Here is a 13231-nt window from a genome sequence, read left to right on the forward strand (position 1 = left end):
AGAAAAAGAGGGAAGGGGAAAAAAAGAAAAATAAGAGGGAGGGGGAAAATTAAGGTTAGCGACCAATTAATTTCAAACTTTCAGTGTGAAAGATTCTGGGAAAAATTCTACAGTGATGCAGTGTGTGACTCGAAGGAGGGAAAAAAACATTTACTCTGCTCTTCTTCTGACAGTTTCTCATAAAATATCTGCAGTCCATCTATCTTTTAGTACTCCAGGCTCCTCTGGAGAGCAGAAAATAGTAGTTTAAAGCTCACTTCAGTGCCAGTCTGCGGGAGATTGCTTTCCACAGGACCCCTGCTGATGGAGGCCTAGGGGAAGAGGCCCAGGAGTTATTCAATCAGTCCAAGGCTCTGGGGCGGCCGGGGCTCCTTTGAGGGCTGATTATAAAGCTGCCCTCCTGTTGCCTGCCTCTGAACAGAACGAAATGAGCAGCCTCTTGCTGAGCAGATTCTGCAAGAAGGAATTTCACCTGTCATGGAGTTTGTCAGAATTTCAAGATTTATCTTGGTGCAAAATTAATAAAATACCAACCAGGATTTCAGCCTGACTACTCAGCTGTGTCATCTCAAAGTGATCTTTCACCTAAGAAAACCTGGACACAGAGCTACTGAAGTCATTCTTGCCCTACTTTTGCTCAGGAGCTTTGGTGGATGCTACAACTGAATAATAAAATGATTAGAGGTGGATTTCCTGACAATTACACCCAACGTCAAGTGCTGGGTGGGTGCTACCGTCCTAACGCGTGACCTTCCACCTTACTTCTGTGGTTACTAAATCTCCCTGGAATAAGCTAGAAATCTGAAATAGAAAAAGATCATTTCTGCAGTTTATAACCTAGCAGGTCCCTTATGGCAGCACATCTGTTAAGTTCATACACTGGTATTCCAGGTCTGGATTTGATTTATAAGTTTTAAAGGAATACAAACAACAGGCTACATGAGATTACATCCAGTGAAACACTGCAAATTAATATTGCCGTGGCAGTCAAGTACATGGTCTTTTAACCATATTCTGAGTTTAATATTGTGGTAAAGTGCCAGGTTGATAAAGCATCATCTAAATCTCTGTGAGCTGAGTGCAATTCTTTCGAAGCTAGACAGTCTCACCAGTCTTCTGACAGTGCCTTACAGCAATAATAATAATAAAAAATCTTCATACTCTACCTGCTTAGTTAAGACTGTACTAGCTTATAGCACTTGGTCACATGAATTTCAAGTCTCGGCTAGCAAAGAAGCAATTAACTTGCAGCCTGCAAGAGAGCTTTTCAGCTAAAAAAGTAGATCAACTTGTAGAAAATAAAATTCAGCTGATGGGTAAATAAATATTATTCAATTTACAATGCCGTTGGTTCAGATCTTGACATGGAGAAACAGAGATCCACTGTACCAAGAAACAGTAAAATATGCCCAGATTGGGAAGAAAGATGCATTTGCCATCAACAGCTCTTACCCTGAACTGTGACAATTTCTCTGTACTGTTCAAAGCTGTTTGCTGTTTGAAGCAACAAATCTACCTTTCTGTCTATTTGCTCCCCAGCATTTTCTAACAAGAGCTTAAAACAAATGGTAACATATCCTTTACCTGCCTCCTCACCCTTAAATGACAATTCAACATTAATACACATCATAAAACCACCTTCACCAGGCACTGGTAGTCTGACAGTTTTAACACCAAGAGATCTCACAGTAGAGGGGGAGAGAGAAAGCACGCAAGTGAATGCACAGATGGTGGGAGGGGACACAGGGTGCTCTCAGCAGGTTACAGTAGAGATGCATTAACTCCACAGAGGGATAAGGGCTTCCCACCAGTACAGTCATGAATTATAACTGAGCATGGGAGTGAGTTCTTAGTGCCTGTCTCACAGTAAATATACTGTTCCATTTTCCTGCACAATCACCTTTCACCTTTACAAATGCAAAGCAAAGCAAAATGCACCACTAATATTTAACAATATCAGAGGTTCTTTATCTTACACAGCACACATCTACACACAGGAAGTGTGGGGGGAGGCAGAGTATTCACTGACACAGAGTGTCCCCGAGCAAGCTCACACACCCATGATCTGTGACTGTGCCTAGCGACTCTCCCGCAAAATGAGACTATAAAAACACAGAAAAACAACTAAAGCCGCATGTAGGAACGTGTGTAGCTCAGCAGTATTGGTTCGTGAGAACTGAATCATCTCTTTCTCTCTTCCTTTGTTAACAGGGTGGAGGACACTCAATTTCAGCTTTGAACACAAAGGAAGCTCAACTTAAAAAAAAAATCACAAGAGCCTGCAAAAATCCACTCTTTTCCCATCCAAAATGTTTCAGGCTCGGTTTGATCAAAGCATGGTGAAACCAATCCCAGTAACAGGTAGAAAAGCTAAACCTAAAAGCTGTTCTTTCTGCCTGGGGGACATACATGTTTTTTTTGCAACATACACTTCCAGTTGTGTAGCCATTCTGCACCAGAGTCTTTTCACTCATGTTTACATTGGAGAGGCCCAATGATGCTCTCACCCTGCCCCCAACAGAAAAAAAAATCAAAAGGCAAAAACAATGTAAAAAAAAAGAAAAAGAAAAAAAGGAAAAAAAAAAGCTACCACTTTTGAGCCAAGTTTGCTGTTTACTGGAGTGTCTCTTTATGAATCACTGACCACACCTTGTTTTCCCAAACTATCTGCACCTCCTCCCTAGGGGAATTCATCCCCTCCCAACTTTCCTCCTACTCAATGAACCTATCAATGGAGAAAACTTGTTATTTTTGGCAGCTGAAAATTTGACCAGTTTTAAAGGATTCATTTACCATGCCTTTCACTTTCGTTTAAATCCTCAGTGTTCCTGTTCTAAATGACAGCATGGCAAGCATTGCTTTTAAGCAGTATTCATCTTGCCTACCACATCTCAGTCTTTCACAGACGGCTGCTCTCTCTCCAACAATGGAGCCTTACTCCTTAATAGCTTGAGGGCAGAGACTCTCACTAGCTGTAGACTTGCTGCAAATATCACAATAAAGGACACAAATGTGAATTTCTCGTAAAATACGGGTTGGCTCTGGAGGTACCTTGCTTTAGAAAACTCTGTCAAGAGCAAGCAATATATCTTTCTCCAAAATGCACAGCAGCCACACAGCTGAAAGAGCTTTTCCAAATGATCTAACATGTCAATGGAATCAGGATGCTTGTGAATTTTACACTTTTCTCCACTTTAGGTCTCTGATCGATATTTTAGCTTCTTTCACACTTAATATACTCAATGCTTGTTTGGCAGCATGTCTTGTGGAATTAAAAAAAAAAAAAAAAAAAAAAATCCCTGCAGCTTGAGGAGGTGCTCTGTGGTGGAAGAAGGTAGGGTTTGAACTACAGATTTTACGAGCTAGGAGTTTTGCTGGTACCAAACCCCTGTACCTATGCTTTGGTACAAAGCATGGAGGGGTGAGGATGCTGGGAGCAAAGACAACCTTGTGCCAGTGCTGCAGAGGGAAGAGGGGGCAGACCTTGAGCTGCAAACTTCCAGTGATAACTGTGTGCCATCGCTCGTTGGGAAATGACAGGACCAGTGGAGAGTGGAGCCAGGATTAAGGAGCTTATTCATGGAGATGGAGTGAGGGGGGCCAGCAGCGGGGTAGGGGGAAGGGAAATCAGATTCGCAGAACTGGCCATGAAGCTCCTCAATACACCATAGCTGGATGCTTCATAAAGTCACACTGATGGCAGTCCCGGAGATGGCCATCTGTTGTCAGCTCTGGGCCAGATGAAAGATAATATAATGGCAGCTACTGGTAGCTAACAGCAGGGCAGTTGTAGGAAGGAATGCGTCCTAGAATGAAGAAGTGGTGCTTCCTGTTTAGCACAGAAAATCAGTCATCGATATCAACTACATTAGCAAGAAATTAATGGATGGACAATTAAGAGAACTGAGCTGATCTACCAGGGAAAATATTCATATGCAAACAGAGTGCTTATTTCTTCTGCTTACTCCAGGTGTATGTGCCAACTGATCTGACTAATGGCAAGGTGCAGGCTGAAACATTCAGGGCACAGATGATAAAACCTCATTTTCTGCAAAGGCCAGAATTCCATTTCTAATGATTATCTGTGGGTCAGGGAATACATTTACTGCTTTCCCTGCCCTCAGTCTATGTATGACAGGACTCCCTGATGTTCACTGAGGTTTCCATAAGGACGGAGGGTAGAAATTGCCCTTTATGTAATAACTGAACTTCCTCTTATTATTACCATGATTTATTTTTACAAGTGTCTTATCATTATTATCAGCATCACTCAGAAGAAATAATGTTTGCCTTCCCAAGCACTATTATTTCTGTCTTGTTTCTTTCTTTGTCCCATAATCTCCTTTCTGCTTCTCTTCTACTCCTCTGCTTTTTGTTCCCTTATTCTTCTGCCTTTCTTTGCCTTTTCCTTTCTGCAGCAACTTTTGATTTGCTTCTTTAGGCTGAAATCTCACACACCTCATTGTTCCATTTGCTAAAAAAAATCAGAAATTATGATTTTAATGTTGACATGTAACATCATGGATACGTTTCAGAGTCAACACTTGGTGCTTTCAGACTGGAGATGATGAATGTTATTTAACATTTTTGTATGTCATAAGGATTACAAACTGCACTTTATTACCTGATATTGCAGAATCTATTTAATATAGACCATATGAGTCAATTTGGAGAAGAGATGCATGAGATTTATTTTAATAGGTACTTTTCTTTTACAAAAAGAATCCTGCCATACAAGAGTATAAGCAGGAAGAAGTTGGCAAAATGGGGACATATATTCAAGCACACACACTTTTGGGTACGACTCTATCCCCTAGAAGGAATATAAATTTTTGCTAATTTTTGAATAGGTACTTCATGAGTGTCATTCAGTACTTAGGACAGTATATTTACTTTTCAGTTCTTCACCATTTTATTGTTCCTTAAGTATGGATTTCTTTTCAAGATTAAAATGTGTATTTAAATGTAATATCCATCACTTAATGGCTATACTGTCTTTGCCAATTAATTCTGTATTTTCATCAATAATATCACTCAAGCATCTGAAAAAACAAACCCATAATTGTAATTCAATTGTTCCAGAAATTTAAGGAATGTTCTTGCTGGGAATGTATAAGGGATGTTGTGAACATATTGTTTCCAGCTTATTTACAGGAAAAAGTGCAGAAAATTTCACAGGCTGACTGTTATGTAGAGTTACACATATATGAAGTATGTGGAGACAAATAAGACACATTAATATTAAGCTCATCTTTGACAAGCACTATTAAGTGCAATCAAAATGGTCCCTGAAAAATTCTGACACTCTTGGCTTGGTGGGCTTTGCAATGTCCTATAAATATTCATGAACTAATGAAGTACCCACAGGGAGTGTTTACATTTGAATAGGCCAATCAAAGGCGGGTGAACTCACAAGCTCCAAACCTGGAAATTTCGTATTTAGAAAAGAATTACTGCATGAAAACCTAATGTGTCCATAATACCCCTCAATCCCCAGGAGGGAAGGGGCAGTGGAAGGAAATTCAAAGTATTTCTTTTTGTATTTAAACTTTGTTTGACATTGAAGCAAAAGACTTGCAGGGGAAACACTTTGAAGGTATGTCCTTAAAGAGCTAATGCATGAATGCCTCAACTGTGCTTCTCTTGATTGCTTTTCTGAGAAAATTTGCAAAGAAAATAATTCTCCCTTCTAGGGAAAAAAAGTCTCAAATCTCAGGAACACAAGCCTGAATTCTTTAAGTCTTGAAAGACATGGAAAGATACTCAATCCACATACTGGTGCACACGTACCTATCTGAAACAGAATGCACAGTAAGGGCTCAGGAAAAAAAGAACTCAAACTTGCAGTGCATGCAGCTCTGTCTAGTCCCCTAAAACACAAACATTGATTACAATCCTAGTATCTCTGGAACACATATTATTATCATCATCCTCACTCACAAGATGGAGAGCGTGCATGGCTGTGTGGAGCAAGTACCTGACCTTACAAATGAATCCAGCTCTCCTGACTCGTAGGCATTTGCTCTGAAAAAAGCAACCTGACTGCCTGCTAAGGACTAGGGCCAACATTAATGAATGTGACGCCTGTATTTAGTCATCAGAAGTGTTTTGTTGAAACTTTAAATGAGTCTATGGCTGCTCAGCACCTATGCTTTTATCAAGGTTCCTAACTTCAGGCATGTATGACCTGTTTTCCTGTTGTACTCAGCACCAGCATCTTGCCCTGGCCTTATCTGCAGCTGAAGGTGCTCACCGTCCTCTCAGAAATAGGCCACTGAGTTTGAAAATGTTGGCCTAAAGCTTCAACTGTTAATTGGATTCCAGGTAGGCTTCTTTTTAAGAAGAGCTGACAAAGTTATTCCCTGCTGGCTCCTGGCCTTTGGGGCCTAAAAAGCCAGCATCTATGTTCCACTCCTCACCCTAAGAGCTTGGGGACCTAGAAATGCCAAAACTAATCTCCAATTTCACTTTAAAAAATGTTTTGAGGCCTTTTCTTTGTGAAGAAAACATCCTGCAGGTTTGAAAGTTTTGTGCCTGTTTTTGTGTAAAGAGTATAAATTATTCACAGTCTCCCCCGTTGCCATGGAAGGCTCGCTGTTGGGACCTACATGGTACACAGACTCAACTACTGTGGGGGCCTTGGCAAAACAATCCTACATGGAGGTAGCTGTGCCACTGCTGCTATGGCTGATGCTATTCCTACACCAATCTCTTTCCCAGCTGGCCCCAGAAGGCCTCTGCCACAAGGAGACAACCCCAGCCCAGGTTAATTAGCAGTTTTCTCTAGCTGACCCCCAAATGAGAGAACGTAGTGTTTGAATCCCAGCTCTGCCACTGTCTCCACTAAAGGTCTCAGTCAAGCCTTTAGTTCTTGAAATAGCCTAGAGCTTGCTTAGTTCTGCTCCAGCTCAGGTCAAGGGTATTTTAAAGGCTGTTTTAAAATGTTGAGTTTTTGGGAGCATTTTTCAATACTGAGGTCTTTGGAAAGTTTAACCCTTAAAGAAGTGCGGAAGAAACTAGAAGATTAGTTTCAACAGTGCTAACCTTGGAACAAGAAAATGTTAAAACTGGAAATCCAGAGAAGGACTCACATTAAGCTACGTAAAACTTCCACAGACTCTTCTATGCTGCCTCTGTCCTGCTTTGTTTCAGTGGCTTGTACTGGGAGCTAAGAATGTTCACCTGCTGTTTGAAGCGACATAAGTAACATCTGCTATGAGTGCTTCATTCTTTCTTTCATCCTTTCCCTGGAGAAAGAACTGTGTATTTTGTTTTGGTAGAGCTCTGTTGCTGTGGGTTGGGATTTTGAGGAAGGTTTAGAAATCTACATACAGGTGTACGTTTATATGGGAGAAGGGAGCCTTTGGCACACCTAGGTGCCCCCTGCTCTTACAAGCGTAAGTTGAGGACATCCATTGTAATACTTAACTGCTGTGGAAGTTTGTTCCATGCTCTCACAGGCCAGTCTGTGAGGAAGTTCTAGCTCCTGAGCAAAAAAGCTTCAGCTCTTTGATAGAAAACTCACAAAGCAGAACTTTGTCAGCTACCACATTGTTACAAAATGGGAAGACCTTCTCAGGTCATCTCTGAGATGTGCTTGACCCAGTCCACCAAGAAAATTAGGGACTGAGTCTTAGAACACAACTGGACAAACATGTAGGAAGGCAGTATAGACAGCAAGAGAGCTGATTGAATACGCTCCTGGTCTCCTTTGCTACTGAGGGCCAGTGCTGCAGCTCTCTGTATTAGCTGGAACGTCCTACAGGCTGATGGCTTCATGCCCAGGTATTCTGCGCTGATGGAGTCCAGATGGGAAGCAGCAAGGGCGTGAATCACTGAGGCCAGGTCCCTTTTGAACAGGATGAGAAGCAACTGCTGATCCAATTATTTCTTGCTCTAGTTTTCATGTTTGTAAAGTGGGGGCACTTAACTACCCCAGGGGCAACTAATTATTAGTCACAAGATGTTAAGGAAATGTCCTAATTCACCAAAAAGACATATCATTTTTGTATTGGGCAAAATGGTGCTGAGATCTTGGCTATCATCATATTGAAAACTAGCTATCATCATTGATAAAACACTGAGAAAAAATGTACAATTATTCATCAGTTCTATTGGATATCAGTACCTCTCTAATCCAGCAACATCTGCATAAAAGTAAAGCAAATTCATTCATTTACTCTGAGTAACACCCCACAAGGCTACCTTATTCCTCCTATTCCTCCCCACAAACACCACAATATGTTGCCTCCCTGGATGTGTTCAAGGCCAGGTTGGATGGGGCTCTGAGCAACCTGGTCTTGTGGAAGGTGTCCCTGCCCACGGCAGGGGGTTGGAACTAGATGATCTTTAATGTCCCTTCCAACACAAATAATTCTGATCCTATGGAATTAATACTAGGACTGGAAATAAGAAAGAAATGGTTACTCCTCATCAGAGACAAGAGAAGCACAAACACCAGAGCAAACATCTAAGCCTATGTCCAATAAGACTAAGGCAAAAAGAAGCAAGCACTGGAAATAGCATGCGGGCAGGAAAAAGAAATCTTAATAGGTACAAATTCCTTTATCATAATTTAATGAAAATTCAATAATAAACTAGTGATAAGTTTCTTTACTTCCTTGTCAATTAAAAATTCAGTATTATGGATAATGGATGGAGAACACTGTTTTAGTTATGTCCACCTTCTACAGAGAAATGAATGGTCCAGATGTTCAATTAGAAGATTTTCATCTTTGGGGGGAAATCTAGGCACTCTATAAATGCATCTACCTTTCAGCTTCCTTATCTGATACTTAGAGATTGTAGAAGACTATTTCTGAAAAGCCCTTATTGTGTTAAGTATGTCTTATTAAAAGCTTTCTATGCTAAAGAATAAACATTTTTAGGGACAAGCCTTTTCAACTCCATTTCAGAGGTATAAATACACCATATAGCCTTTTAAACATGTAAGTATGAAAATTCACAACTTGGAACACTCTTAAAGCATAAACTTCTAACTGTTACAGAAGGTTTCCATTTGCTTCCTCCATATGCAGGTAGTATCTAAAAAGTTTAAAGCTGGTTCTATAGCTATTGAGCACAAAGGCATTTAAAGGAAGTGTACAGAGCACAAAGGAAGTGTCAAAAGGATCTTAAAACAAAGAGCAGATTCCTGTAAAATTTCATTATTTCAACTTGAAGGTTGAGCAATACATTGAAGGTTTGATTTTCAGGACTGGTCATTTGTTCTCACCGGAATGTGGTCCCGTGGGATTGTGCTGCATTCCCGGAAAGCATCTGGAGTGAAATAATGGAAACTTCTAAAGAGAGTCCTACTTGATTTTTGCATTGAGAAGGTGAGATGAACATAGTATGAAGGGATTCTTATGTTCCTATAGGCTACCCTTTCTGAACAGGAGCCAGAAAATGCTAAGTGAAGAATCACACAGGGCCAAACACCAAGTTAAGCACCATTATAATGCCTATATTTTCTGTATGCTTGAATTCATTCCCTTTAATTATCAGCTGGACCATACATGTGGATAGGACTTCTGTGCTATTGCGCTCTGCCCTGCTCTACCTTGTTCATGTTCCCACTCTGCCTGCCCTACAACCATGGAGTGCTGACCCTGCCTTCTAATCTGACATGATCAGCATGTCCTGTGCATGGAAGAAGAATGTTAGATGCATATTCAATTTAAAAAGTAAGGAGCTGCTCTTGCTAGAATAAACATACAGCTATGCTGCAAGCGCCAGCACAAACCACGGTAATGTGAACAGATAGAGAAGCATAACCTGGAGGACAGTTGACAAAGATTCCACTGCTTCAGGTGGTAGATAGCCTGAACAAAGCAATGCCTCCTGGAATAGGTTTTAAATGAGAGTGGGCTGGAGATCGATGTATTTTCAGCAAAAGCAGACCCTACTGCTCTGCCTAAGTGCCTTGCTGCCCTTTCACCAGCCTGGGTAAGTAACTGGAGGTAAGAGCAGAAAGACAGTGATCCCAGCAAATAAATGGATATGGCATGATGGCACTGCCTTTTTTTTTAAACATAATGCATTCTTTACTGAGGTGGGGCTATCCAAGTTAATAAAAAGAACAATGAACAGAATGAATTAAGTGTATAAGTAAATTAATACCTCTTCCTTTTTGCAAGTGTAGATAAGCCAGAGAGAGACTGTCACTAAGGATGTGGAGATGGGGGTCTATTAAGAGCCTTCTGCAGCATGCAACTACCAACACACTGTCATCCAGCCTATGTAGAGCAGAATTTCTCTCTGTAGCAACACCCTTTTGTTCCCTTCACTAGAAATCCAGGTGCTTCAGTAATGTTGAAGTTTCAGTGAATGAGGCTTAGATGGAAAGAGCAGTATCTTTTCCTAAGTCTTGGGTAGGAATAACTTTTGAGTGGAAAAACATGTGGTTTGTTTATTACAATAAAAAAACGAAGCCAGCTACTTGGGAGCCCATGCATTTTGAAATGAAAGTGTATTTTAGGTGGGATAGACTTGTAAGGAGGTGATTGTACACATCATAGCTACACTCTGTGTGCTTTGCATCTTCATAATTCAGTTACCTATTCTGCTTTTTAAAATCCACCTTTTGTTTCTGTTTCTTTCTTTTCATAACTGTCTTTTGCATACCTGCTCTTTCTCCCTTCCTGGTTTTCTTTCTTTCTTTTTGATCTTTCTTCCCTAACAATGTCTCCTTTCTCTTTCCGGGAACTGCTGGTGTTTCTGCTTCTCCCTACTCCCTCATTTCTATTATCAGAGATGAACAACATAATTCGTGTAAATCAGTTAGTCAAAAATACTTTTTTTTTTCCCTGAAAAAACAGTTTCACCTGTTGGAAACACTTTGCAAAAAAGCTCAGAAAGTATTTAGACAAAAAAAAAAAATCCTAATACTTAAAATTTTTCCTCTGTCAACCGAACTTAGTACTTCAATAGGAACTAAAACAATTTAGAAAGTCTTCTGCAGTTGTCTCAAAGTGTAACAGTATATCAGGAATAAGACAGCACCACTTCTCACTGTGAGCCACACAGTGGAGAATGTTAACATATAGTAAATTATGCCTTCATCCAAAACTGTTTTCATATCTTGTTCAACATCCATCTTTCTTTCTTTCTTTCTTTCTTTCTTTCTTTCTTTCTTTCTTTCTTTCTTTCTTTCTTTCTTTCTTTCTTTCTTTCTTTCTTTCTTTCTTTCTTTCTTTCTTTCTTTCTTTCTTTCTTTCTTTCTTTCTTTCTTTCTTTCTTTCTTTCTTTCTTTCTTTCTTTCTTTCTTTCTTTCTTTCTTTCTTTCTTTCTTTCTTTCTTTCTTTCTTTCTTTCTTTCTTTCTTTCTCTTTCCTTTTGTTTACCATTAATAAATAGTATTGTTACAGATCTGAGAATGGCCCACAAAAAGACAGTATACCATTCATTTGACTCTATTTTTATTTCCCACCAAGTCAAAAGAGAAATTCTGAAATTCTGCCTACTTCCCCTCTCTGCCATCACTACACTCCTACTTCATAGTTTTTCACATTTAAAGACAAAAGAATACATTTATTTTCCGTTTCACTGCTTTACTAAATGTTTTATGGCTATCAAGCAGAAAAATAGGATGCCCATTTCTCTCTTCTAGAGAATACCTTGAGCTGCAACAACCTACAGCGCAAGAATCCTGAAATTCAGCTCTGTACCAGGTGGCTTTCTGCCAGCACCTTTTGAAGCAGCATGGGTCGAATCACCTGCAATTTCTCTTGTCCTTCTCTAATTCCCATCCTGATGATAAGCAAGTATCAGAGGAGGTCATGGCAAGTACAGCTTCGAACTCAGCTATCAAATACATAATGCTATTATAAACCCCAGGTAACAAGTGTGGTACCTGCAGCTCTGTTTGGAAGAAGAACTTCTGTGGACACTGTGTGCAGTCATAGATCTTGTCCTCTTGTCCGTGGGCTGAGAAAATATGCTGCTGCAACTTGTTTGCTTGGACAAACACTGAAATAATAGACAAACAACAAGCTTTTCATTCTTTCTTATCGTAAGTGAAGAGCTTTTTATAAACAATCTTCCAATAACACTGAGAAATTTCAAGACCTAAAATTAGGTAGTGCAGTCGGATTTTACCTTATACTGCTGCTATAATGGGTACCAATGAATGACATTTATCTACAAAGTGTGATGCTTCTTCTAAAACAAATGGATTGAAACAGATCCCTGGTGTAAGGAAAAAAATCCCAACAATTGGCAAAGAAAAAAAGATGACCCTATCAGGACAACTGATGAAGATTTTGAGTATAAAGTATCTAAAAATGCCATTTCCTATTCAGAATTATTTCTTCATGCTTACTGCACTTTGATTGAACACATACAAAACTTATTTCCTAGCAACCAACAGGTTTGAAAAGCACAGATGCCAAAGTCCTGTTTACTCTATGTGCCTACAGTTAAATATAACAAACAGCTCTGTATTTAAATGTGTTAATGCAAAAAATTATATCCCACAGCTATACCGGGGCAATGTCTATAAATGTGAAACAGAACTGCAGGTAAATTCTCTTTGGATACTTTAAGATCAACTCTGCCTACACACTGAATGCAAGGGTTTCAATAATATAAACATGTTCAATTTTAATGACTACAAAACAAGGCCCTAAGACTGTGTAACAGTTTACCTAGGAGACATACTATTAATAATTAAATTGTATATGCCAGAGGCAGTGTTTGGGTTGGCAGCACTGACTTCTGATGGATGCCTGGTGCACTGTGACCTAAAAAAGTTTGCATCTACAATATTAATCTGTATAGGCAGGGAAAGGATTTATTAAAGATGCTGGCATTTGACTTTGACTCCACTTCTAATCATTAAAATTATTCTAATTGCAAGGCAACAAAAAACATCAGAATATTGTTCTTCTGAGTCATACATTTTAATCACATTTCTCATTACCCTGGAAAATAAAAAGATCGGATTCCATTTTCCATATAAAACTTATTTTGGTGATTTTTACTTCTTGTTAATATTCTAGCAAGATGTGCTGAAATAATTTTAATGGCATATTGCTAATAAACCATCATTGTTTGTGATTAATGCTCACTGTCTATTTATCCCATCAGCAAAAAGCAAGAAGTATTTCACACAGATTGGAATCGACTTATCTCTATACTCTTTAACACATTTTACAAGGTTACTGGCTCAGAAATTGAAGGATTAGTTTTATCAGGGATCTTGGTCACATGGAGAACCCACAGTGGGTACT

General features: G+C 39.5%; 1 protein-coding gene across 1 annotated transcript in view; it reads right to left on the bottom strand.

Annotated features, from left to right (window-relative positions):
- The window catches only part of ZNF521 (zinc finger protein 521), a 211956-nt gene that overhangs the window by 14390 nt on the left and 184335 nt on the right, over positions 1-13231 (bottom strand). The window contains exon 7 of the mRNA XM_082285413.1: positions 11854-11969. Within this exon, the coding sequence (XP_082141539.1) occupies positions 11854-11969 (116 nt within the window). The remainder of the gene's footprint in view (positions 1-11853; positions 11970-13231) is intronic.

Source organism: Coloeus monedula (genome assembly GCF_965178545.1).
Source record: "Coloeus monedula genome assembly, chromosome: 1".
Lineage (NCBI taxonomy): Eukaryota > Metazoa > Chordata > Aves > Passeriformes > Corvidae > Coloeus > Coloeus monedula.